Consider the following 26,537-nt stretch of genomic DNA (forward strand, 5'->3'; position numbering starts at 1 on the left):
TGCAAGGCAGGAATATTTCTGTCCAACATGGGGCTCCAACCCAACACCCTAAAATTGAGAGCAAGCACCCAAAGAGCTGCTGGATCAGGCCAATGGTCCATTTTGCATCCCAGCATCCTGTCTTCACCGTGGCCAACCACGATGGGAAAACAACAGGCAGGATTCGATCACAAGAGCAGCTCTGCCCTCCTCTAGTTTCCAGCAACTGGGATTCAGAAGAATCGCAAACAGAGCCACCCTGGCTAGCAGCCATCTGCCCCCCCCCCTCCTGTGGCAGAGAGTTCCAGAGGTTGATACTGCGCTGCGGGAAGGACTTTATTGTAAGCATCCTGAAAAAGGAATGCAGCAAGGCGGCAACTGATGGCTACTAACCTCCTAATGCCAGAAACCACAGGAGGGGACAGTTGGTATTTTATTCAGGGCTGGCTTGTGGGCTTCCCTTTGGCGGCACCCAAGTGGCCACTGTGAGGACAGGATGCTGGACCAGGACCCCCCAATTTTGCCTGATGCAGCTACATCCAGGCCCATCTAGTGAAACCTCCAGGTCCAAAGGCAGTCTACCTCAATTCCCAGGTTCTGAGAGGCATTTGGCCCTAAAAATGTGCAGAAAGGCTTTTCCCCTAGGGACACCAGTCGCATCCCCCCGCTCTCCCGTCTCAAAAGCAAATGTTTTAATTGCAGCTTTGCCTCTTTTTACTCCTTGCGCTTGTCCTTTTTTATTATGGGTGCCTAACATTTTGATGAAATCCTTTTATTGTATATGTTATGTCCACAGGCTATGTCATTACATTTATTGTTACGCCAAGGTTGGATGGGCCCCCTTGGGCTCTCTGTAGGTTCACAGGACCTGTCAATTCCAGAAAAGGACCAAGACAATTAGACCTGCCCTCCATCCTCACCTTTCGATATTGGGAAGCCCCCAAACCTGTTTCCCATTTGCAGGCAGAGACGGTGTTAGGGAGATTCCGATTATTGCTGTCACATTGATCACTCAGGGCCGGGCGCAATGCCTTGCCTTAGCAAGAACTGTGCAGGCCTTGGAAAGACTCTTCCCAACACCAGGGAGAAGGGGGGGGGATTGCTGATTTCAACTCCCAGGTCTGCAGGGAAGGAGACAGCCTTTCTGGTATTTGGGGCCTGGGACATTTCAGGCTCCGGACACTTCCGCCTCAGTGGGAGAGAGGTAGGAAGCAGCAAGGCTGCCTCCATTGGCTGGGTCAAAGTACCTGCTAGAATCCTAGAGCTGGAAGGGACCCCCAAGGGACATCTAGCCCAACCCCTCGGAAACACAGGGACCTCCTGCCCCTGGACTCTGCCAACTGGCCGTTATCAGAACAGCTGTTTCAAACCCTGTGCCTCAGTTCTGGTTTTTGCTTTCTAGCTTTCATTTTCCTCTTCCCTCCCTGTCTCTCTTTCTTTGTGGTGCAGAGGATTTGTTATAGATGACAAGCCTGTGAAATTGACCCTTCTGCCTGAAGAGCGGAGTGCAAACACCCCAAAGCACTGGTTTCCAATTAGCTAAGTACCACAGACCCCCCGTTTTTCAAATGCCAGGCCACAGACCCCCTACTTTTAAACATTTCAATCTCCCTATGGTCATTTTTGTTATGTGAATGGTGGTGCAGACCACCCTGGGTGGACTCCGGGTCCGCAGACCACCTGTTGAGAACCGCTACCCTAAATGAATAAATAAATCCAGCTGCTGTCTTTTGGGGCTTTTCCGAGCCGCTGATTTGCTGGCGCTCAGAGGGGTCCGCTGCCGAGAGGGACGTGAGCCCACCCCGCAAGGTCCAGAAGAGGGTCACAGTCAGAGTTTGACTCGGGGGACACAAACCCACGCAGCGAAAGAAAGACACAGCAGCCAGAAAGAAGTCTAACACCTTTTATCTCTTTTAACCCTCAGGGTTTTGCTTTTTCTCAAGAGGTTCCAACACAGTGTTTTGTTTTCTTCACTTCTGCAATTCTGGGTGTGGATGGACACAGCAACTCGTGAGCGGGTCGCATGGCTTTGGAGTGTGTCAACAGCTACAAAGGTGAGGGTGAGAGTGAAGAGCATAGAAAAGGGCTCAGCCCCCCCCCCCCCGAGTGGTGCTCTCCTAAGAGTTGGGGGGCCGGTCGGGCGCTGGCTGCCTCTTCCGTCCCCTGACCTTTCTGCTCTTCCCAATGGGCTTCCAACTAAGCGGAAAAGAGATATCTATATATACATATATAGATATATATGTACGTATAAAGCACTAAAGGTGGTGAAAAACATTCTCAACTTACCCCGCTCCCCACAAAAAACATGTTTCATCTAAACCAACCATGGCCCCCAACCCAGGGTCTTGGGGGACCCTATAAAACTCCCATCAGTGCCCCAAAATATCCCCCCACCAGGGGCACCAGGGTTGGTGAAGACCGTCCTAAACACACCACACAGGACTTGAACACAGTGCCTGTCCTGGTTGGGGGGCAGGAGGACGGGAGGGAAAAGGGGGTTTCTTTTTTCTACACTGCACCCCTTGACTCCCGCCTGCTGCTGTGCCCAGCCAGGAAGATGTAAAAGTGATCCTATAAATTATGGGGGGGAGAGGACAAAAAAACTTTCAATACATTAACTGTTTTGTATATGGTTGTTTTTTGTTTGCTTTTTTGTCTTTTTTATAGAAAAAATGCACATTTAAAGGGGGGTGGAGAACCCACACCTTTTCCTTCCTTAAAAAAAAAAGAAACGTAAGTTTAGTGTCACATTTTGCAAGGGGGGAGGGGGCACGTTCTGCCACCCCACCCTGGTGCTCCTTCAAACATTAAGGAAGTGAGAAAAAGGGAGGTGGTATTTTTAGGTGGGGGAGAAGGTTTTTTGGAAAGGGGTGTCCTTTGGCTGGATTTTACAGAGTAGTCTTTGTGGATTAAAGCATCCCGAGATGAAGAAGACAGGCCTCGGGATGAAACACAACACAACACACTGCTGGCTTTCAACATAAAGAGGTAGAAGAAATTGGGGGGAGGGGTGTTTTGAGGGGGGTAGAGGAAAGGTGATCTCCAAGAGAGAGAGACAGAGAGATCAATTCCAGGGGGAATTTTGGCTCCGGACCCCCCAAGAGGAAGCATCAGCTATGGGCCCAACCAGATTTTTAAAGGGTAGGATGGAGAGTTGGCCCCAAGGAGGAGATGGAATATTTTTAAGGGAAGGGGGGCGCTGTTGCAAGGAGCGACCTCAGAAAGCCAAGCACCCCCCCCCCGGTGGAAATAAACAGCTCCCTGCCAGGACCCCAAACTGGGGAATCGGAGCTGCCTCTTAAAATAAGCAGACACACACACTGCCCCCAAAGACCCTGTTTCACTCTTTTTTTAAAAAAAGTTTTTCTTTTTTAAAAAAGGGTCCTGTAGGTAAATGGACCACCCTCCAGGCAGATTTTTGAGGAGGGGCCCCTGAACTCTGCCCCTTGTCAGAGCAGACCCGACCCTCCATCCCAGGCCAGGAATGCCTGGCCATGGGCCTTTTGGGGTGGGGCTGCTGGCCAAACACCACAGCTCCCCAAATCCTAAATCTCTGCGCTTGACCGGGGTTAGAAGCTCGGGGGGTGAAGGGGCGAAACATGCAAACAGACCAGACACAGAGCAGTGTGGGTAAGGTTTGCTGGGGGGCTTTGGAAGTGTCTTAGTGTGGGGTGGGGAGTCTCTACCCCTGACCCCCCAGTACCCACAGAGGTCCCTCTCGTCTCCCATTCCCTCCACAGACGTGCCCCAAGGGGGAGAGGGAGGCTTCAGAACTCCACTTTGCAGGCTGGGAAGGTCTCATCCTGCATGGCCACCATGCTGTTGCTGCCCAGGACGGTGACGCCCAGCGCCTGCTGCCGCTCCAGCGTCTCTGCGTACCACTCATGCATCACCAGGGAGTCAAAGGTGGGGATCAGGGTCACCTGCTGGAGAGGAGGAAGGAAGGAAGAGGGTGAGCGTCTGTTGGCCACAGGAGTTTTGCCCTCCCTCTCGGCAAGGCGGCTTCAAACACTAACCACCCTCCCAAGGCAACAATGCAGAAGTTGCCAACCATCGGCTTTTGTGTGCAAGCCTAAGGTTCTAGACCTCAACGTTGCTGGGAGGGAGCAGTGCTGGAAATCTGCCAGGCACCAGTGCAGAATGAAGCCAATTCAAGCTTCAAGGGAAATATTACAGATCCTTCTCTCAAGGACATTTTGCTTTCCCTGTATTTATCTACCTGCTTAATTTATAGAGCTGCCCCATAGCAGAAGTGCTCTAGGAAGGCAGTGAGGGGTGAAAATGTCAGAGTAGGAGCTGGGAGAACAGGGTTCAAATCCCACCTCACGTGTGACCCTGCAAAGATCTCTGGGCACCAGCTGGCGACCGACATCTCCGCCTGGCTGGCCCCTCTGGCTTTCTTAAGCAGCTTAGCAGAAGAGCTTATTTCTTGCATTTCTATCCCAAGGAGCCCATGGTTCTCCCCCCCCCCGTCCGTTAATCTCTACAACGACCCTGTGAGGTAGGTGAACAGGCTGTGACTGACTCAAAGGTCAGTCGCAGCTGCATGATGGAGTGGGGATTCGAATCCTCATCCTGACACTTTTAACCACCACAACGCACTGCCTTCCTAGGGTCCTTCTGCTATGGGGCAGCTCTATAAATTAAGTCAGTAAATAAATATGGGTAAAGCAAAATTTCCCTTAGAGATGTGAAATATTTCTCTGTTGCTTGAATTTATTTTATTCCGGGTTGTTTTATTTTATGATTCAATGTGTTGTAAATAGGGCTGGCCAATAAATTGACATAGGGACACGGGCGGCGCTGTGGGTTAAACCACAGAGCCTAGGACTTGCTAATCAGGTGGCGGTTTGAATCCCCACAACGGGGTGAGCTCCCGTTGCTTGGTCCCTGCTCCTGCCAACCTAGCAGTTCTAAAGCACATCAAAGTACAAGTAGATAAACAGGTACCGCTCCGGCGGGAAGGTAAACGGCGTTTCCGTGCGCTGCTCTGGTTCGCCAGAAGCGGCTTAGTCATGCTGGCCACATGACCCGGAAGCTGTACGCCGGCTCCCTTGGCCAGTAAAGCGAGATGAGCGCCACAACCCCAGAGTCGGCCACGACTGGACCTAATGGTCAGGGGTCCCTTTACCTTTCCCTATATATTGACATATTGTCCAAAACTAGTTTCAAGTCCATACTGTGTTATTGGTTTCATAATTTTTGACCTGGCAATATATTGTGAATCTTGTGTGCGTCTGCTATACAAAAATCACAACGTAGAAAAACCCATCCTTATTTCAGACATTGTGATGTTTAGCTGGTAATGTCTCCCGATGTTGAAAACCAGATTATCGCCCAGCCCTAGTTGTAAACCGCTTTTAGGTTTTTTCTTTAAAATATAAAGTGATACACAAATGAAAAACGATATAACAATAATTTTCACTGTTTAAAAAAAAAGGAGTGTGGTAGAAGCACCACCTCAGTTTAAGGTGCCATTTGGCAATTCGCTTATATTTCTGAGTTTCTAACCCTAGTCCTGAGCTTTGCGCAGCAAGCAAAAGTCGCTGTGTATCCACCGCAGGAGAAAAACAAGGTTTGCCTTCCCTGGCACAAAAAGAGAAGGCAGCCGCTCTCACCCTGGAGACCACGAAGGGAGCAGGCTGCCTCCTGGCCCCCTGCTTGCCATGTTACCTATTATCTAACCCTGCCACTGAATGCCGCCCTGGTTTCAGTGGGCACCAAACGAGTCCCTCTAGACAGCATCCTCAGCATAGGAGGGCCTCGATCCCAGGGAGGTTCCTGGCCGGCAGCACAAGACCCCAGCGGGATCTCCAAGCCCCGAGATGGGCTATGGCAAGGCACCCACTGGCCCTGCCCACCTGGGTGTCATGCGCCCAGTGCTGCTTCCCAGCCAGGAGGGCGTCCAAGATCCTCCGCATGACGCCCTCCTTGATGTGGTCCTCGCCGCTGATGACGTAGCACTGCGACCGGACGTGGCGGAAGAAGTCCTCGTCCACCCACTGGGCACTCGCTGAGCCCGGGATGTAGGCCAGCTCCAGGTAGACGGGGGGCCGCATGGAACTGGGCCTGGCACCTGGGGGACGGGAGAAAAATGGGGAGCGTTGGCTGCAAGATGGGCATGGAGGGGAGATGCCGGCTGGGATGCCCCCACCCTCCACTGGATGCAGCACCAACACTGCAAAATCAGAATTTAACCCAGCTATTTGCACACGGGAAAAATGACTTTTCTTCTCTGCTGCCCATGTGCATCACAACATGGAGCACATAAAGGGAGAGGGCCGCTCTGGGGCTCCACAAGGTCCAAAACGTCGAGGTGCTGCTAGGCACTTGCAGAGAACATTGAAACTGAGAACCACCCAAGAGACCAGGCAGCCTGTTTGGCTCCTCACCTGAAGGACACAGATTCAAAACAATTTGGGTGGAGATAAAACCTGCCTCCCTGTTTATCTGGACAAGGCCTGATCCAGGCACCCTCCTGGCACTGTGCTTGGGGCTGATGAGATCCATCCTTCCATCCCTTCCCGTCCCTTCTTCTTACCTGCAGGGCATGCTCTGCCTGCCCCCAAGGACGGCCTGCTGCTTGCTGGCCGCTGTCCAAGGGATGCCCGGTGGTCCCCACTGGCACGGGAGGCAGCCGACTCACTTCGGCTCAGAGCGGGCGCCCGGGCTCTCTCCCCAACGCTGGCCGAGGAAGGCTTGATGCGGCTGCTGTTGTGGGCTGCGCCTCTGGGGGCTGAGTCTGCTTTGGGTGGAGCTGAGCCCACCCGGGTCGCCGGCCTCTTGCCCTTGGCCGCCCCTTCTCGGTCAGGGTCCACCATGCAGATGCCCGGCTGAGCAGGGAGCGGGAGGGGGTCCTTCAGGGCGGCCGGAAGAGGATCGCGAGCCCGCGCCAGGCTCTCAGGGTCATCGTCCGAGTCCAGCCCGCCATCCGCCGTGATGGAAGGGCACTCTTCTGTGGCGGGCGGAATGTCAGAGTCCGAGAGGGTAGGCAGCGACTCGCTGAGTGATGTGGGTGGGGTCTCGTCGGCCAGGGGGTAGGGCTTGCGGCTCCGCGGGCCCTTTCGCTGGCCCACCAGCGGCTTGGTCAGCTCCTGGGAGAAGTCACTGCTGTTTGACATGTCCCGGGGGCTAAAGTTGGCTGAGGGCGAGCGCTCCGACTTGGGGTGCTCAAACTCGCACGGGGACACCAGGCAGAGGTCCACATCATGGGGCGAGTCAGAGCGGCGGGCGCGCTGTGCCAGGGAGTGGCCGTCCAAGCGCTGGGAGTGATGTGGGTGGCAGGGCCGGACGGGCAAGGATAGGCCACCTTTGCCCACGTCCGGCTCTGGGGTGAGTCCCCCCGGGCGGGCGTTCTCTGCTTCCTCCTGGAACTCGCTGACGGGTGGCAAGACCTGCTCGAAGGACATGGAGAGGGACTCATCCACCTCGGTGGAGTGCGGCGAGCCCACTTCGGCTGGCAGTGAGGGCGTGGTGATGGTGGGCGAGACGTCCGGGAGGTCATCGCGGAAGAGGCCGGGTGACAGGCATCCTGATGGCTTCTCCTGCGAGGAGCTGGAGTTGTCCCGCGAAACACGGAGCCCGGTGGCAGAGCCGTCTGGGCGCCAGGAGTTGGTCAGGGCCGCCGGCTCCTCGGCCATGACGACGTCCTCGACGGGGGACTGGTGGAAAGGAGTGTGCCTGGCGCTGGCTGGGCCTGAGCTGGCCGGAGACATCATTTCCAGGGTCTTCTCTTCGGAGCTGCCGCAAGCCTCCTCGCCCTCGGGGTGGAGCCCTGCCTGCGTGCCCGTGGGGGTCTGCTCAAAGTTGACGCTCCGCTCACTCTTGGGGGTCTTAGCCAGTGGCGATGGGGGACCTGCATTCCTCAGCGGAGAGCTGGCCTCCAGGTGCCGGAAGGGCTGGGGGCTCTCAGGGTCTCCCCCCGTGCACAGGCCGTTCTGGGCCGCCAGCACCCCGTTCCCGGGACACTCCAGCGGCGATGGCTCCAGCTCGCTCTCCGCTGTAGTGATGCCCTCGTCTGTTGACTCAGCCCCCAGGACCTCTGGCCGAGAGTCCTCCCTCGCCCCATTCTCCGTTGATGACTTGGACCCGTCCGAGAGGCCACCTGCTGCCCCCTTGGCGCCGCTGGGCATCTTGAGAGGAGCCTCTTTCAAAGGCTGGGCTTTCGGCTTATCCGCCTCCTTCTTGAGGCTGGGGAGGGTCTTCTTGAAGCTGCCCATCTTGGTGGGGGGCCTCTTGGCTTCCGCGCTGGCTGACCTCCTCAGCTCCCGACTCGGCTGCCTCACTGCTGCCTTCTCCTCCGCCTTCGCCTCCTTCTTGGCCGCCGTCTCCCTCCTGGGGGGATCCACCTTTGCCTCCCGTTTGGGCACCTTTCCCGGGGGGGCAGCGTCATTCTTTGGCAAGAGTTTTTTTGTGTCCTTCTTGGCCACTGGCTTCTCCTTCAGCTGCTTGGGCCTCACAGCAGAAGACGGCTCCACCTTGGCACGAGTCTCCTTGGCCTGCTCCTCCTCCAGGCTGCCCTTTGAGGTCTCGCTGGGCGCCATGGGGCGCTCTCTGGTGCCTGCCGCCTTTGCCTCCCTCCTTTCCTTGGGCTCTGGGAGGCTCAGCCTGGAGCCAGACTTGAGGCTCTCCTGGCTGGTGGTCCTCTTCTGCTGGCTTTGTGGGGTGCTGCCCGAGGAGGACCCTGACTCCAGGTCCTTCTGGGTGACCACTGGATGTTTGAGGAACTCCAAGTGCCGGACCTTCTCCAGCCCCTCCAGGATCTTGCTCTGGGGCGTGCAGCCGGGGAACAAGACCCGGACAATCTTCTCTGTGGGGCTGACGGGGTGCCAGACCAGCAGGGCGCAGATGGAGGTCACACAGTGCAGGGGCAGCTCCAGCCCCTGGGGGCAGCCGTTGCCGCACCAGTGCTGCATCAGGACCTCCAGCTCCTTGCTGCCTTTCACCGGGTTCAGGATGTACATATCTAAGCGCCCAACGCCCATCTTCTGGAAGAGGACAGTGGGCTCCACCTTGGGGCCGCTGTCCCTGCAGAGTGGGCTGGGCTGGATGCCCAGCTTGTCCAGGTAGTGGAGAGCCAGGCTGGCCTCGTCGCAGCTCTTCAGGACGCCCGAGTCACCGGCAATGGTCTTCAGCTTCTCGGAGGCATTGAGGAAGACGACGCCCAGCTCTGGGGAGATGAGGTTCTTCACGGAGTCCTCGTTTGGCGAGCCCTGCGAGGAGGGATCCTCTTCCATCTCGGCCAGCTTCCTCTGCAGCAGGCTGTTGACGCCGGGTAGGCTGTCAGTGCCCACGTGCGTCACCAAGATGGAGTCGATGCGGTCGAGGTGGCACACCAGCTTCCAGAAGGACGAGCGGGGGTTGGAGCCGCCATTGACCAGGATGTTGAAGCCGTTGACGGCAAAGAAGGCCGAGTCGCCCCTGCCGCCAGGGAAGATATAGCAGCAGGGGCGGGACAGCTTCAGGAAGCCGACAGTGCTGGGTGGCTCCAGGAGGTCAAAGGGCGACGGGGGGTCCAGCGACTCAGAGAGGTACTCCAGGAACTCCTGCAGGCCCTCCATCTCGGGCAGCACGGGGCCCGGGTTGAAGCGGAGGTCAATGAAGTCCAACAGGTTGTGCTGACCCAGCCGGGAAGCTTTCCATTCCCCAAAGTCCGGGCAAATGACCGTCAGGCTGGTCCTGGCAGATGGGTCTGCAGAGCTGAGCAACTCCCCAACCTGGCACAAGAGAGAGAGAGGTGTCAGTGCACTATGCACCATAACACTGGTACGAAAGGATCTTCACTCGCTCCCAATACGCTTCTGAGAACAATTCAAAGGGTTGGTGCTTCCGCCCTGCATACCTGAAGGAGGAGAGTCTCCATCCCAAACGTCCACCCTGGACACAGAGGTCCAGCTCTGAGGGTTTTCTGGGGGTTCCCTCATTGCAATTATGTGAAGCAACAGGGAGCCACCTCCCATCAAACGTCAGCTGAACAACCATGAAGGCAGCCCTACACAGGGAAGTTTTTAATGGTTGATGTTTTGTTACAATTTTTATATGTGCTGGAATCCACCCAGAGTGGCTGGGGAAACCCAGGCAGATGGCTGGGGTTAAATAAATAAATAGTGCCAATCATTTGGGGTTCCTTTTCCAGTTGGAAGAGTCACCCAGAAAGTCTTCCAAAATCTTTCTCCTTTCAGCTCTTCTCTTGGTGAATTCCCACATTGGAATAAACACCTTGCCCCTTCCAGTAGCGTCTCTACCCCCATCATTCAGTCCGGACACTAGGTCCTCCTCCAAGGGTCTTCTTCTGGTTCCCTCACTGCGAGAAGTGATGTTACAAGGAACCAGGCCTTCTCCGTAGTGGCGCCCGCCCTGTGGAACTCCCTCCCATCAGATGTCAAAGAGATAAACAACTATTTGACTTTTAGAAGACATCTGAAGGCAGCCCTGTATAGGAAGGTTTTTAATGTTTTACCATGTTTTTACTATTTTGCTGGGAGCTGCCCAGAGTGGCTGTGGTATAACAACAACAACAACAACAACAACAACAACTATTAACATCACAACTTACACCAACAACGACTATTAACATCACAACTTAATGATGACTGGGTTGCCCCAGCCACTCTAGGTGGCTTCCAGCATACACAAAGGCATAAGAAAACATTAAAAGTAGAAACTTCAGAAGTCTTCTAAAGGTTGTATAGTTACAGTACTTCTAATGAAAACGGAAGTAAAACGAGGCCCAGAGCATCCTTCTTCCTCTCTGGTCTTCCGCTGTCTGGCCAGAGTAACAGCCTCCACACCAACCTCTTCCTACCCACTTTGGAAGGATTCATTTAGGGGAGGGTCTTTGCCAGCCCTTTCCCGCTTTTGCCACCCCAGCCCATTCAGCATCACCGGCTAACTCCTCCCTGCTGCTCCAGGCTGCTGCTGGGGAGACGTACCTCTTTGTCGGCGAAGATCTGGATGAAGTCTCGCAAGGAGAACGTGCCCGTCTGCAGAACCAGCTCCCCCGTCTCCTCGATGCAGGGCCCAGCAAAGATCAGCAGCTTGTGGCGCGAAGGGTCCGTGACCAGGTTGCAGAGCTGCAGGGTGAGAGAGAAAGTCAGGCCTCGGAGGGAAGGCCCTCAGATTTCCAGCCTCTTGGGGCTTATTTCCAGCCAACCCTCTGTCAACAGAACCACAGAATTGTAGAGTTGGAAGGGACCCTGAGAGTCATCCAGTCCAACCCCCTGCAGTGCCAGAAAAGACTCTAGAGCCTTCTTGGGTTTTCCTATTTCCAGGCCCTGGGAACAGTCCACGGACTCTCCAGTGCCATGCAAAGCTGGCGTGGGTGTACCATGCAGGCCCCAAGACCCGTTTCAGAAGCAGGATGTTACCCATTCATGTTCTCTGGAGTTGGGCTCTCCACCCCAATTCACCCAAAGGGGGCCCACCGTCCTCTTCGTGCAATGGCCAAATACCCTCTTAAGAACCCAGGGATCCAGATAGACTGCCTCTGGACCTGGAGGTTCCACAAAAGCCTGGCTGCTGGGTCAGGTTAAAGGGGCCCCATTGAGCCCGACATCCTGTTCTCACAGTGGTCAACCCAAGGGGAAGAAAGCGTAAGCAGGACCCAAGCCCAAGAGCCTTCTGCCCTCAAGCTGCATCTTCTGGCAACTCGCCTCATTGCAGATGGACTTGTCGGAAGGGTTCAGCAGCACCAGCGTCTCCAGGAGTTCTCCACGATGGTGCAGAGCCCGCTGACCTGGGGAGGGAAAACAAGGCGACAGAGTTGAAAGGGAGGCTCCAGGGTAGAAGGACCACAGTGTCGTGGCGCTGGAAGGGACCCCCAAGGGCCATCTAGCCCAACCTCCTGCAAGGCATCACAGATTCACATAGCAGCATGATGATAGAGACAGCCTGGCTCTCAATGCCTTTCCAAATGAACCCTAGCAATACAATTTGCAGTTGGGTTCTTATTTAGCATATTGGGCGATCCAACATGACATCAATGTGGGAATGAGGATCGGAGTGTATGTTTGCTGACTGGGAAAGGTTGTGGACCACCGGTATGAAATTTACGGCGTCTAACGCCTTGAGAGAGAATATTATGAAAATGATTTATAGGTGGTACATGACACCAGTCAAGCTTGCAAAAATTTACCACTTACCAGATAATAAATGTTGGAAATGTAAAGAAAATGAAGGTACATTCTTTCACCTCTGGTGGACGTGCCCAAGGATCAAGGCTTTCTGGGAAATGATATATAATGAAATGAAAAAGGTATTTAAATATACCTTCTTGAAAAAAACAGAGGCCTTTCTCCTGGGTATGGTTAGCCATGTGGTGTTAAAGAAGGACAGAACTTTTTTTATGTACGCCATAACAGCAGCAAGGATACTTATTGCAAAGTATTGGAAGACATCAGATCTACCCACCCTGGAAGAATGGCAGATGAAGATGATAGACTACATGGGACTGGCAGAGATGACTGGCAGAATCCGAGACCAGGAGACAGAGACAGTGGAAGAAGATTGGAAGAAATTTAAAGACTATCTTAATAGGCACTATAAAATTAATGAAGGTTAGAATGACATGGGTTTAAAAATTATGTGGTTTGCAGGGGTGTTGATTAGGAAAAAGAACAGAATTATCAAAAACTATGGGAAATAAGGGAATGGATTTGCTGATTTGATAATGAAATTAGAATACAGAAGGGGGAGGTATGAGGAGGTCGGGGAAATTAGGTTTAAGAAAATAAGGTTTGAAATTATACTTGTTTTCTGTTTTTTGTTTGCGTATGTTTTTATTGTTGTTTGTGTTTATATGTTTTTTATTGGAAACTTTAATAAATATCATTTAAAAAAAAAGAGGATCGGAGTGATCATTCTGTGACATTAGGGCAGTTGACAAAGCTGCATTGTAACGTTTGAATCTGTGTGTGTGCATAATGGGATACATATATATATATATATATATATGATTTGCCTTTACATCGTAGGGGGTTGGAAGGGTCCCGAGGGTCATCTAGCCCAACCCTCTGCAATGCAGGAATCTCAGTTATAGCACCCAGGACAGATATCTTGAAGGAGAATACACCACATCTCTAGGGAGGGGTCCATCCTGCTACTGAACGGTCCTCACCCTCAGAAAGTTCTCCCTGATGTTTAAAGGCAAAGAAAGCAGCGGTTCTGGAGGGGAGGGCTCCCCATTGCAAGGCTCCATCCGCCCAGAAGGTGGCAGTGCAACACTGCCAGATTCCAGGAAGGCCAGCTGCTGGATTCTCTCTCTTCCTCCTCCCAATCCTGTGAGATCTCTGGCCAAGAGGCTTCAAGAAACTCGAAGGCACCCGAAGAGGGTTTGTCTCTCAGCCGTCGATCCCACAAAGGTCACAGCACAACTATTAAGAGGAGTTTAAAATGGCCCTGGGGCTGCTTGAGGCGAGCAATCAATTTGTGGGGTGGCAGTGGCTGGAACCGCAGATGGGGCTTGTGCAGCAGGGAAGGGAGTCCATCTCAGAGAAGCAAAACTCTGATCCTAAATCTCTGCTGCCTCGCAGGGTATCTTCAGAAGATAAGGCTCAGGAGCAAACCCTACACAAATCCGGAATGGAGTCCCAAAGACGGCTGGGATGGCACTTTGTACGTCTCCTTCCGGCAACTCCTGCAGCCAAGCTGGTGCCCAGTGTCTTGCTCTGCCTTCCTTTGGACACCATCAGCTGGGCCGAGATGGGGGTCTTGTCTGGACCCCCAAACACATGGGCCAGGCTTGTGCCTCGGAAAGGTCCCTTCAGTGCTGCTCATGCAGCTGTTGGACCCCCAGAGACACACTCCACTGTCTCTCGAAACAGACCGACAACAACCAAGTGGCTGCAACTCAGACGCCTGCCTGCCTGCAGTGTCCCAAAGTGTGGAACTGGAGCCCTGAGCTTTCTGGCGATCACGCCAGCTGGGAGCTCCGAAAACATTAAACTGCCCCTGCTGCGAAGGAGGGGAAGGGTCCCATCAGGGTGCTGGGCGCTCGGCCGAGAAGCCGCTGGCTCCCTTTTGATGGACAAAATATCAGGGGCAGCCAAAGGAGCAGGCCCTGGAGGTGATGCTGGGCAACTTGAGGGGCCTCCACACCCAGGCAGAGATTTTTTCTTTAAAATATGAAGCGACATAAAAATGAAATGAAAAATAATGGTAAACATTCTGTGGTGGCAACAGTTTAAGGTGCCATTTGGTGATCAGCTTATATATCTGAGTTTCTGACACTGATACCTGAGCCTTGCCCTGCGAGCAAGGGCCACTGTGTCTCCAGTGCAAGAGAAAAACAAGGTTTGCCTTCCTCCTGCACAGAAGGAGAAAGGAGGCGAACGCTCTTGCCCTGCGGACCAAGAAGGGAGCAGGTGCTTCCCAGCGGCTCCTGCAGCCTCCCTGGCCCAGCATTCCACCGTTAGCTCAACATCAGGCGGAGTGGGTGGGCAGAGTCACCTGAGGACACAGCCGGCTCATTCTTGGAGGGGGGAGATGCCCACAAGGACCAGCTGAGCCTGCCCGAGAGCAGGGAGGGCATTGGCAGGTGGGGAGGCCCTAGGGATGGGGGAGGGGCCTCTGCCACCTCCTTACCTTTCACAATATCGGAGAAGGTGGCTGAGTGGCGGGAGACAAAGAGCTTCAGCTGCTGGTCAAGGTTGCAGGCAGTCAAGTCGATGTCCCAAGAACGGATCCCTGGAGGAGAGAGGGAGGGAGGGAAACAGTGGTGCTAAGCAGACTGACAAGCATGGGAGGGCCACGGCGGCTGGAGCCCTTGGCCCCCAAGAGCCAGGGAAGGTGGCCGCCCATGTGCTTCCTCTGGCTGGTCCCTCCAGAATTATGAGCAGGAGAACTTGTTAACTGCATTTATCTCCCACCGTTTTGTCCAAGGACTCCATGGTTCACTCCCCCCTCCGTTAATTCCTACAACGGCCCTCTGAGGTAGGTGAAGAGTCCATGACTGACTCCAAGGTCACAAAGTGAGCTTCATGACGGAGTGGGGATTCAAACCCTGATCTCCCAGGTCCTCGTCCGACACTCTAACCACTACACCCACTTGCTCCCTAGAGCACCTCTGCTATGGGGCAGCAATTAAGTTGGTAAATAAATATGGAGAAAGCCAAATGTCACTTAGAGAAGGACCTGAAATACTCTCCTTGATGCTTGAATTTGTTTTATTCTAGATTGTTTTATTTGATGGTCTAATGTGTTGTCAACCACTTTGAGATTATTTCTTTAAAATATAAAGCCATACAGAAATTAAATGAACAACAAGACTAATAATTCCCATTGCAAAAAAAGGTGCTCAGGCGTTCCATTGTGGCGACTGCAACTGAGGTTTAAGGTACCATTTGAAAATTAGCTTATGTATCTTGAGGTTCTATCACTGCTCCTTCCCCCAATTTTTACTCCTCTGCTGCTTTTCGGGTGCCTTGGTTCCCACTTCCTGGGATCTCTTCCCAGCCATTGGAGAACTACTCTTGCTGCTCCATAATAAACAACAACAACAACACAGTGGTAGCTTGGGTTATGTTACCTTTGGGTAACGTAATTTCGAGTTACGAACGCGGCAAACCCAGAAGTGTTTACTTCCAGGTTTTGCCACGCGCACATGCACAGAAGCGCTCTATCGCGCCACGCGCATGCACAAAAGTAGCGCCTCTGGATACGGACTTTGCAGTATAGTATAGACCCCCAGGACGAATCAAGTTCGTATCTGGAGGGTTCACTGTAATAATAATAATTTATTATTTATACACCCCCCCCAATCTGGCTGGGTTTCCCCAGCCACTCTGGGCGGCTTCCAACAAAAGATTAAAATACAATAATACCATATCCCCCACGTTTTTAGCTGCTGACCGGAGCTGACAGCTCCCCCTTCCCTCACAGGGACTGGACGGCAAACATCCCAGCAGCTTTCTCCCTGTATGGCACAGACATCACATCAGCTCAGTTTTGCAAGAGACAGCCGTAACGGCAAAGAGGATCTCTCTCTCCAAAGCGCCTAAGACAGCAAGGCAAGATGAGAAGATCAAGGACCACAAGTTCATTCAGCCCGCAGAACAAGGAGGCGAGTTTTGCTTTGCTTGCACTGAGGCCCCAAAATGCCTCTTATGCCTCCCCCCCCATGACCCACTAGCTTACATAAGACCAGCGCAGGTGGTGTCAGCTGAGATGCAAGACTGCAGCTCTCAGAAACTGGCCTGGCGCGGCACGTGGGTGTTTGCGCGTCTTCACTGCGGCTGCATGCTGCTTGCTGCCTGAGCAGAGCCCAGCGCCACCAGCGTGGGGTTCCTGAGGGCGCAGGCAGCAACAGAGCGAGATCCCAAACGGGGGTGGGGGGAACCAGAAATGCCGCTGCTGCTGTTTGAAGGAGGCTGGGAAAGACTGAGAATGAGGAGCCCACATACAAAGGGGGCTGTGGGATTCCCCAGCAAGGCAGCAGCAGGAGGTAGTGATTTAAGACTCCGGATAAGTGACAGTCATCACGCTCCCCAGGGCAGAGAGTTTTCTGAACACTGAAGTAGTTACTGAGCGTGGTAGCAAAGAGCCCTGCTAAATAACTTGGAAAAGCAGTGCCTCAGTCTTGTTGAATAACTGTGCAATTGTTACTGTATAATTTTATTGGGGTACGCATAATCTTCCTCAGTGGTTTGGAAACCGCTACTCTGAATAATGCTTTTTATGGGGTAGGGGAGGTGGCCGAGGGGAGAATCTTGTAGACCCAAAGGGTTTTGGAACCAGTGTTCAAAATTCCCCAGGTGCCAGGCATGTTTTGCAATATTAGATATTGCTATTAGTTGGGACCCTGTGGAGATCTCTGGGCACCAGACTGACAGATGACATCTCCAGCTTTCTTCAGCAACTCAGCAGAAGAGTTTATTCACGGCAATGATCTCCCACCTTTTTCTCCCAGAAGTCCATGGTTCACCCCCTCCTCTGTTAATCCCTACAATGACCCTGCGAGGAAGGCAAAGAGGCTGCAACAGACTCCAAGGCCACCCAGTGAGTTTCCTGAGGGAGTGGGGATTCAAACTCTGATTGCTCTCACCACTACACCCCCCTGCCTTCCTAGAGTCCTCCTGCTGTGGGGCAGCTCTATGAATTAAGTTGGTAAATAAATATGGAGGGAGCCAAATGTCACTTAAGAGGAGGACGTGAAATATTCTCCTTGATGCTTGAATTTGTTTTATTCTGGATTGTTTTATTTGATGTCTTAACTGCTTTAAGGTTTTTTCTTTAAAATATAAAGTGCTATAGAAATGATAATGATGAAGTTAATAAACCCTTTGAGGGGAATGGCACCTAGACATTCCGTTGTGGTGACCATAACATAGGTTTAAGGTATATTGGCAATTAAGTTAAATATCTGAGTTTCTAACATTGTTGGAAACCACTGATATAAAGACTTACACAAGCAGCAATCATTAATAATAAATTAATAATAATAATAATAATAATAATAATAATAATAATAATAATAATAATAATAATTTATTTAAGACCCGCCCATCTGGCTGGGTTTCCCAAGCCACTCCGGGAGGCTTCCAGCTAAATATTAAAATACAATAATTCATCAAATATGAAATATGATGGCCAGCAGCAGGAAAGGCGCCCACCAAACTTAGAATCATAGAATGGTCGAGTTGGAAGGGACCCTGGGGGTCATCTAGCACAACCTCCGGCAATGCAGGACTTGCAATTAAAGAATCCCTGCCTGGCGAATCCGTGCCCAGCTTCTCCAGAGACGCTCTTACAATGGGGGGGGGGGGTCCCCTCTTATGCAAGCTGACTTCAGAGGGCAAAGACAAGTCTTGCAAGCTTATTGCAGAGGGTTACGTGGCAACGAGACAGGGTACGTGTTCCTCCAACCCCAGCTTCCGCCTGGAGACGGCATCCGCGAGTCAGAAAGCCACCAGCTCAGAGAATTATTAGCAAATACTCCTTTGACCAGCCAGTATTTAAATTAAGCAACTGTTCAGGAAAAAGAGGTTTCCGCCAACTCTCAAAGGTCCCCAATTATCCGCAGCAAGAGGAGCGGCTCAAGTTCCCAGGAAATGTCCCAGTTTCTCAACCTTCTGGAGACGGGAAGGGAAGGAACCAGCACAGCCTCCGCCTTCACAAAGCAGGAGACAGCGGAGACCCACTGGTCTGATTTTTAGCCCACCTTCCTTCCAGGTTAGCCTTTTGGCATGCGAGTCTGGCTTTAACATCCAGAGTTTGCAGAGCATGGTGCTGATGACACCAAGGTTGCAGGTTTGATCCCTGGCGCATGGGACAGCTGCATATTCCTGCCTTGCAGGGGGTTCAGCTAGATGACCCTCAGGGTCCCTTCCAACTCTACAGTTCTAGGATTCTACTACAAATATGATTTGAAAACTGCAAGCGCACTGGAGGCATACCAGTTGCTGGAAGCCACAGGAGGGGAGAGTGGTCTTGTGCTCAGATCCTGCTTATGGGTTTGCAGGAAGAGGCGTGGGGCTGACCTCTGTTGAGGAGAGGATGCTGGATTGAAGGGCTCCCCCCTTTGGCCTGATCCAGCAGGCCCTTCTTGCGTTCTTAAGACAGACCCACCCTCCACCACAAGCACTCTCCCAGGAGGCTGCTGCCTTTAGCCCCCATGGTCAAGGAGCCTCCGACTTCAAAGCACCTCCAACCCATCGGGGGGGGGGGGGGACCTGAGTTGCAGGTGGGTGCCCTCTCCCCCATTTCTTCTGAAACCATCACAATGTTTCTGCCCCGTCTCCATTATCGGGTTTCACATGGGTGCTGCTTACAGAGGCTCATCTGGATCAAAGCTGCAGTTTTTTTGCAGCTCTGAGCTCTTAAAACGGAGAGTGAGACAAAGGATGACCACTCCTATCCCTAACAGCGAAGAAGAGGAGGAGGAGGAGGAGGAGGAGGAGGAGGAGGAGAAGAAGAGTCTGAGGCTCTCTTGAAGCGTCCCCCTTCCGCTTCCACGCCAACCGGGACTCTTTTCCTTTTTCAAAAGCACCAGTGATCTCAGAGGTCAGCTGCAGCTGCTTCCTGTTTGGTGTCCGGTCAGAGGAAGCCTGGCAGCGCGGCGGAGAAGGCCAAGGTGGCCCCTGCAGGGTTTTTCCAAACAGAGGCCGCGTGCCCTGAGGAACACCGGCCAGCAGCCACATGCTGGTGGTGGACATAGCTGAACCAACTATGGGGGTGGGGTGCACCCTTTTATCTCTTTCGGCCCCCTTTCCTGAAGGACATCGAGAGTTGCCTTATACTGGGATGCTTTAGTTGCAATCCCTGCATTGCAGGGGGTTGAGCTAGATGACCCTTGGGAGCCCTTCCAACTCTTCAGTTCTAGGTTCGTGCAGCTCAGTGCAGTCTGCTCTGACTGGCAGCAGCTCTGCAGACTTCGAAATGAGACCAAAGGAACTCCTAGGGCCTAGGCTCCCTATCCAACAAAAAGCAGGGCTTGAGTATGGGAACAGGGGTGCTCCATCATTAACAGACCAGGCTGGAGGAGGCACAAAGCTGGCCCCATGGGTGCTGGAACAGCAAGAAAGTGGCATGTCAAAGGTTTAAATAAAATCTTCTTTCTTTAAAATGCTGATTTGTAAAACAACAATCCACTCCAGTTAAAAGAAATGGGGGCAGGCCCACAAATTTTCCACAGAACAAAGGAATCTACTTCCCCAACTTTGATTCCCTCCTACCCTGCTGATCTAGAGCAACAATTTTTTATTTAAAAATAAATAAATTTGTATACCGCTCTTCATCCGCAGACCTCAGGGCGGTTTGCCACATAAAAATATTGCCACAGGAAAAGCACAAAACCCATTGTTGTTATCCTTGTTCATTGAACACACACAGTTGCGAAGAGTGACTCCAAATACAAATGTCCACTTTGGGCACCTTTTCCCTGTAGCTGCTTTGGAGTACAATTCCCATCAGCGTCAGGCTCATGGAGAGCAGTGTGGTGTAGTAGTTAGGGTGTCAGACCTGAGAGACCGGGGTTTGAATCCCCAAAGCCACCTCAAAGCCCACTGGGTGACCTTCAGCCAGCCACTCCCCCTCACTGGCCTTCCGGCCTTCCTCCCCGCCCCCTTGAGTGATGCATCCTGACACAGCAGCTCAGTGGTGCTTCCAAGCAGCCCCTCGGGCAACCCAGAGTGCCTCATCCCTTCCAGGAACGTCTCCTGAGTCAGCCATGCAACCGGCCAGATGCCCAGATGGCTGGCAGCCAGAGTCCCGGAGAAGGCCCCTGGAGCCAGCCCAGAATTGCCTCCGGCTCCTGCTCTGTGCAAAGAGGAGAGAAGGGGACGGGCTGCCTGCTTCTTTTGCCCATTTAAGGCTCCAGCCAAATCAGCCTGAACCTGCACAGAATGAGGAAGCCTCTGGATCGGGGCCAGCAGGAGAGGAGGAAGAGCCAGAAGGCAGGCCTGGCCATCCAGCCAACACCAGGATTCAAGAGCCTCTGCTTTCCTTTAGGAAAAGAAAACAAGGTTCTAGACCTCATGGCTGCAGAGAATCTTGAAGTGGCTGCATTTGCTATTGCATGAGGCAAAGAAACTACACAACATCAGAGTCAGCCTGCAGCAGAATGGAAGTCCCTGGGAACCCCAGGTGGGAATAGTTGCTGTGGCTCTCAGGTCCTGCTTCCCAAGCGGAGTCTCAGATTGGCCACTGGCAGCGTTAAAAATCGCCCAGGCATCAGGTGTGCTTTGCAACTGGTGAGGGTCCAATGGTGACCCAGGTTGCAGACTCACATCTCCATCTGGCTAGTCCCTCCAGCTTCCTTAAGCAGGTCAGCAGAAGAGCCCATTTACTGCATTTATATCCCACTTTGGAGAAAAGAGTCCATGGTTCACCCTCTCCTCAGTTAATCCCTACAATGACCCTGTGAGGTAGGCTAGGAAGCTGGGACCGACTCAAAGGAACCCGTGAGCTTCATGATAGAGTGGGAATTTGAACCCTGATCTCCCAGGTCCTAGTCCGACATTCTCAACACTACGCCACGCTGCCTTCCTAGAGCACTTCTGCTATGGGGCAGCTCTATAAATTAAGCAGGTAAAAAAATATGAAGAAGGGAAGGATGTGAAATATTTTCCTTGAAGCTTGAATTTGTTTTAATAATAATAATAATAATAATTTATTATTTATACCCCGCCCATCTGGCTGAGTTTCCCCAGCCACTCTGGGCGGCTCCCAATCAGTGTTAAAAACAGTACAGCATTACATATTAAAAACTTCCCTGAACAGGGCTGCCTTAAGATGTCTTCTGAACGCCAGGTAATTCTTTATCTCTTTGACATCTGATGGGAGGGCGTTCCACAGGGCGGGCGCCACTACCGAGAAGGCCCTCTGCCTGGTTCCCTGTAGCCTCACTTCTCGCAATGAGGGAACCACCAGAAGGCCCTCGGCGCTGGATCCCAGTGTCCGGGCTGAACGATGGGGGTGGAGACGCTCCTTCAGGTATACAGGACCGAGGCCGTTTAGGGCTTTAAAGGTCAGCACCAACACTTTGAATCGTGCTCGGAAACGGACTGGGAGCCAATGCAGATCTCTCAGAACCGGTGTTATGTGGTCCCGGCGGCCACTCCCAGTCACCAGTCTAGCTGCCGCATTCTGGATTAATTGCAGTTTCCGGGTCACCTTCAAAGGTAGCCCCACGTAGAGCGCGTTGCAGTAGTCCAAGCGTGAGATAACTAGAGCATGCACCACTCTGGCGAGACAGTCCGCGGTGAGGTAGGGTCTTAGCCTGCGTACCAGGTGGAGCTGGTAGACAGCTGCCCTGGACACAGAGTTAACCTGCGCCTCCACGGACAGCTGTGAGTCCAAAATGACTCCCAGGCTGCGCACCTGGTCCTTCAGGGGCACAGTTACCCCATTCAGGACCAGGGAATCCTCCACACCTGCCCGCCTCCTGTCCCCCAAAAACAGTACTTCTGTCTTGTCAGGATTCAACCTCAATCTGTTAGCCGCCATCCAACCTCCAACCGCCTCCAGGCACTCACACAGGACCTTCACCGCCTTCACTGGTTCTGATTTAAAGGAGAGGTAGAGCTGGGTGTCATCTGCCTACTGATGAACACCCAGTCCAAACCCCCTGATGATCTCTCCCAGCGGCTTCATATAGATATTAAAAAGCATGGGGGAGAGGACAGAACCCTGAGGCACCCCACAAGTGAGAGCCCAGGGGTCTGAACACTCACCCCCCCCCACCACTTTCTGGACACGGCCCAGGAGGAAGGAGCGGAACCACTGTATGACAGTGCCCCCAGCTCCCAGCCCCTCTAGACGGTCCAGAAGGATGTTATGGTCGATGGTGTCAAAGGCCGCTGAGAGATCCAGCAGAACTAGGAAACAGCTCTCACCTTTGTCCCTAGCCCGCCGGAGATCATCAACCAGCACGACCAAGGCAGTTTCAGTCCCATGGTGAGGCCTGAATCCCGATTGGAAGGGATCCAAATGGTCCGTTTCCTCCAGGCGTGCTTGGAGTTGTTCAGCAACCACTCGCTCAATCACCTTGCCCAAGAATGGCAGATTTGAGACTGGGCGATAGTTGGCCAAATTGGCCGGGTCTAAAGATGTTTTTTTAAGAAGCGGTTTAATGACCGCCTCTTTCAGCGGGTCTGGGAAGGCTCCCCCACAGAGGGAAGCATTCACCACCCCGCAGAGCCCATCGCCCAGCCCTTCCCGGCTCGCTTTTATCAGCCAGGATGGGCAAGGATCAAGGAGACAGGTGGTCTGTTTCACTCGTTTTGTTGTGGATTGTTTTATTTGATGGTCTAATGTGTTGTCAACCACTTTGAGATTATTTCTTTAAAATATAAAGCCATACAGAAATTAAATGAATAACAAGAATAATAATCCCCATCACAAAAAAGGCGCTCAGGCATTCCATTGTGGTGACTGCAACTGAGGTTTAAGGTGCCATTTGGCAATTAACATATATCTAAGTTTCTCACACTGCACTCTGCTCCTGCTTCCCATGGGGGGGGGGGGTCTCTGGTTGCTCACTGGGGGGACAGGAGGCTGTCTGCATGGGCTCCCTTTGGTCTGATCCTGCTGCACGCAGGTTCTTCTTACATTCACATAGCTCTGAATTCAGAAAGACAGCCTTCACCAACACATTCTTCAGAGCAGAATTGAGCTGGGCACAACCCTGGCAAATGGAACGTTTCTCTCCATGGCCAGAGCTTCTCGGGGACCCAATCCCTGCGTGCGACCTGATGCGGAGCCTCTGAGGCAAGCAGCACCTTTCGCCCCAGCAGCCAGCTGTGTCCCTAACAGGTGTGCTTGGCTCCCACCTCACAATGCACCTTGCGGAAGAGGCTGGGCCACACCCTTGAACAAAACGCAGGCCCTGCAGGTATGGTGAGGCAGAGCAGGAGCAATTAAGAGCAATTAGCTCTCAGAGGGCAATGAGGAGGAGAAGGGATTCTGCCAGGATCCTTCAAATGCCACTTGCCTCTCTGCCTGGGTTTCACTTGCCAGCTGGAACTCTGCCCCCCTGAGCCCCAAGGCACAGCGACGCAGCCTCCATCGCAAAGTCTCGAGTGACTCCAGTGACAAAGGCATGACACTTCTTCGCCTGGAACCCTCCAGCTGGGGGTGGGGGCTGACGGTCTTTGGGGGCAAAGGGGCGACATTCTGAATTTTTAGCTACTTACAAGGGTCCCAGAACCACTGCAGCCTCACACAACAGAGAGTGTGCAGTCGCAGTGAAGCTTTCCTCATCACTGGGCCATTGGTAGGAGGAATGGTGCCTAGATCCTCTGTGGCAACCGTAATCTAGGTTTAAGGTGCCGTATGCTCCAGAGCAGAGGAAGAAGGCCAAACAGAGATGGGGAAGGCTTGCTCTGCCTTCTGGGCCAGGGGGTGGCTCGGAGGTCTCGTGCTTTTGAAGGGGGTGCCGCACACCCGGAACACCGATTTTAGAGCCATGTTCTCATCCGTCCTCACTCTGCCCCCTTCCTCACAGCTCACCACCCATTCCTGAACAGGCCTGACTCCCCGCAAGAGCCCTCCCCAGACCAAGCCACCCCACATGCTTCAGATTCCTCTCCCCATTTCGCCCCCGCTCCTTCGCTCTCTTCCCGGCTCCCTCAACCAAGCCACAAATCAGCCCTGCCCCCTTTGCAAAGACACACAGCTTCTTAGCCCCAAAAGTGCTATTTCTTAGGAGCCAAATATACACTCCGTTTTTTAAAAAAGAGGAAACTGACAAAAGCTGCTCTCTCTCTCTCTCTGGGTTTTAACGCTCCTACAAAGCCCTCTGAGGTATTTAAATCCAAGCACAACTCATGCTCAAACATCTGTATGTTCACCTTGCTGAATGGAATGAGACCTGAATGGAAAGTGCTCAAATTAAAGGCTTTCAAAATGGAAGAAGCATCAACAGGGAGCAACGTAACATTCACATGTGGCTGCGCACTCGCATCTTATTTTTACTTGGAAGCAAGCTCCGCCAATCCCGAAGGGACCTACTCTCAAGCGTGAACACAAGAGGACAACCTTATTTTTTTCATGGGCAATATGGAAGGCGGCTCTTGAAAAACCAACAAGATGATACGGAAATTGTGCTAAGCCTGGATGGACAATTGCCTTCCTACATGAAATTACAGTGGTACCTTGGGTTACATACACTTACAGACTCCGCTAACCCAGAAATAGTACCTTGGGTTAAGAACTTTGCTTCAGGATGAGAACAGAAATCGTGCTCTGGCAGCGCGGCGGCAGCAGGAGGCCCCATTAGCTAAAGTGGTGCTTCAGGTTAACAACAGTTTCAGGTTAAGAAGAGACCTCCAGAACGAATTAAGTACTTAACCTGAGGTACCACTGTATTTTAATTTTAAAACAAAAACGCACACAACTTGCCAGTCTAGCCTGGCAAATCCCACATTCTGACAGCATATGAGTATGCAATCAATTTCATTTTTGATTGCTGCAAGCCTCTTGCTTGGGAAAACTTTGCTACCTAACGGGAATTGGGGAGGAGGAGGTTGTTTTGTAAGCAAATAAAAATCCATCTCAAACAGAGAGAAAGAGGGAGAGCTTATGCATAAGACATAATAAAAATCTGAATAGAACGGCCTTCCGCTGCTCTTCTATTTTATGTTTTCATCTTATCTTGCTTGCTGACTTCTGCATTAGGTTTATAAAGGCAGAGCTCAGTAGCAGAGAGACTGCCTTGGAAGCAGGGGCCCCACATTCAAGCCCCAGTGGCATCTGCAGGAATGGATGAGAAAGATCCCTGCCTGAATCCCTGGAGATCCAATGCTGCCAGTCAGTGCAGGCAATACTAATTTATGTGGACTAAGTGTATGACTCCATAGAAATCAGCTCCCCATCTTCCTATATCTAGCCCTTTCTCCCTCCAAGGCGTGCAAGGTAATGGGTATAGTTCTCGCCCTGCCCCTTTCATCCACACAACAACCCTGTGAAGCAGGTCAGGGTGAGAGAGGGGGTGTCTGGGCCAAGGTCATCATTTCAGGCTGAACAGATATTTGAACTGTGTTCTCCACATCCTGGTCCAGCACTCTTAACCACTCTGAAGTTACCACAGCCAGCAATGTTAGAAACTCAGATATATAAACTAACCTCCAAAGAAAACCTGAAACAGAGGTTGCGGTTGCCGCAAGAGAATGTTTAGGCACCATCTTTTTGCAATGGCAAAAATGGAAGATCAGGGTTCAAATCCCCCCTCCATCCTGAAGCTCCCTGGGGGACCCTGGGTCGGTCTCAGCCTCTTCACCTACCTCGAGGGTTGTTGTAGGGATTAATGGAGGAGGGGGTGAACCATGCACTCCTTGCAGAAAAAAGTGGGAGACCGATGCAATAGATAGGTTTTTCTGCTGACCTGCTTAAGAAAGCTGAAGCTGCCAGTCAGATTAAGATGCCAGGATACAAATTCAATAAATACTTAACAAAACACTAAGTTGCATCCAACAAATCAGTCCTACTCAAATGGGCCAAGTCAGTGGCCTCCCTTCTTCCCAGCGGGCCTCCTCTTCTTCCTCCTTCTCCCTGTATGGCTAACTTTAGATAGACAACCCTTAATGCCAAAACGTTTCCAGTGAGCGAGTGTCCGTGTTATGCTGAGAGGAGGGAGAATCATGCTGGGATGATGATGATGATGATCCAATATTGCTTGGCTTCCTGTATATGCACATACTTCCCGAGACAGAAAATGCATTTGAAGAATACTATACCTATAGACGTAGACCCATACACACACACACACACACACACACACACACACACACACACTTGGCTGAAGACAAAACAAACGTACAAACACACACAAATAAATACAAATACTCCTAAACACACAAGCTCGGATACAGAGCAGGAGGCAGGAGGGAGACCCCCCTCCCACCCCGCCCCGCCCCGCTCCCGCTCACCGTCTCGCACGGCCCTCAGGACCGCCGCGCGGAGCCCGCCTCGTCCGCCGCCGGCGCCGAAGACGACCACCAGGGAGAAGCGGGCCTGGGCGGGGGCCGCCAGGGGGGCTCCCCCTCCGCCGCCTCCTGCAAGGGCCGCCGCTCCCGCCGCCATCTTGTCAGGCGCCCGCTGGCCCCGCCCACCCTCGCCCCACCCTC

The 26,537-nt window shown here is 52.6% G+C and overlaps 1 protein-coding gene and 1 long non-coding RNA gene across 2 annotated transcripts in view; one reads left to right on the forward strand and one right to left on the reverse strand.

Annotated features, from left to right (window-relative positions):
• The window catches only part of LOC310835890, a 230,989-nt gene that overhangs the window by 7,947 nt on the left and 196,505 nt on the right, over window positions 1-26,537 (forward strand). The window lies entirely within an intron of this gene.
• Window positions 1,869-26,519, reverse strand: MAP1S (microtubule associated protein 1S). Its single transcript, XM_083720197.1, has 7 exons — window positions 26,340-26,519; window positions 14,560-14,661; window positions 11,631-11,713; window positions 10,911-11,051; window positions 6,521-9,695; window positions 5,841-6,055; window positions 1,869-3,902 (listed from the first exon to the last, which is right to left on the reverse strand). The coding sequence occupies exons 1-7, from the start codon at window positions 26,491-26,493 to the stop codon at window positions 3,747-3,749; spliced, it is 4,026 nt and encodes a 1,341-aa protein (XP_083576323.1). The 5' UTR covers window positions 26,494-26,519; the 3' UTR covers window positions 1,869-3,746.

Source organism: Podarcis gaigeae (genome assembly GCF_964106915.1).
Source record: "Podarcis gaigeae genome assembly, chromosome: 18".
Taxonomy (NCBI): Eukaryota; Metazoa; Chordata; class Lepidosauria; order Squamata; family Lacertidae; genus Podarcis; species Podarcis gaigeae.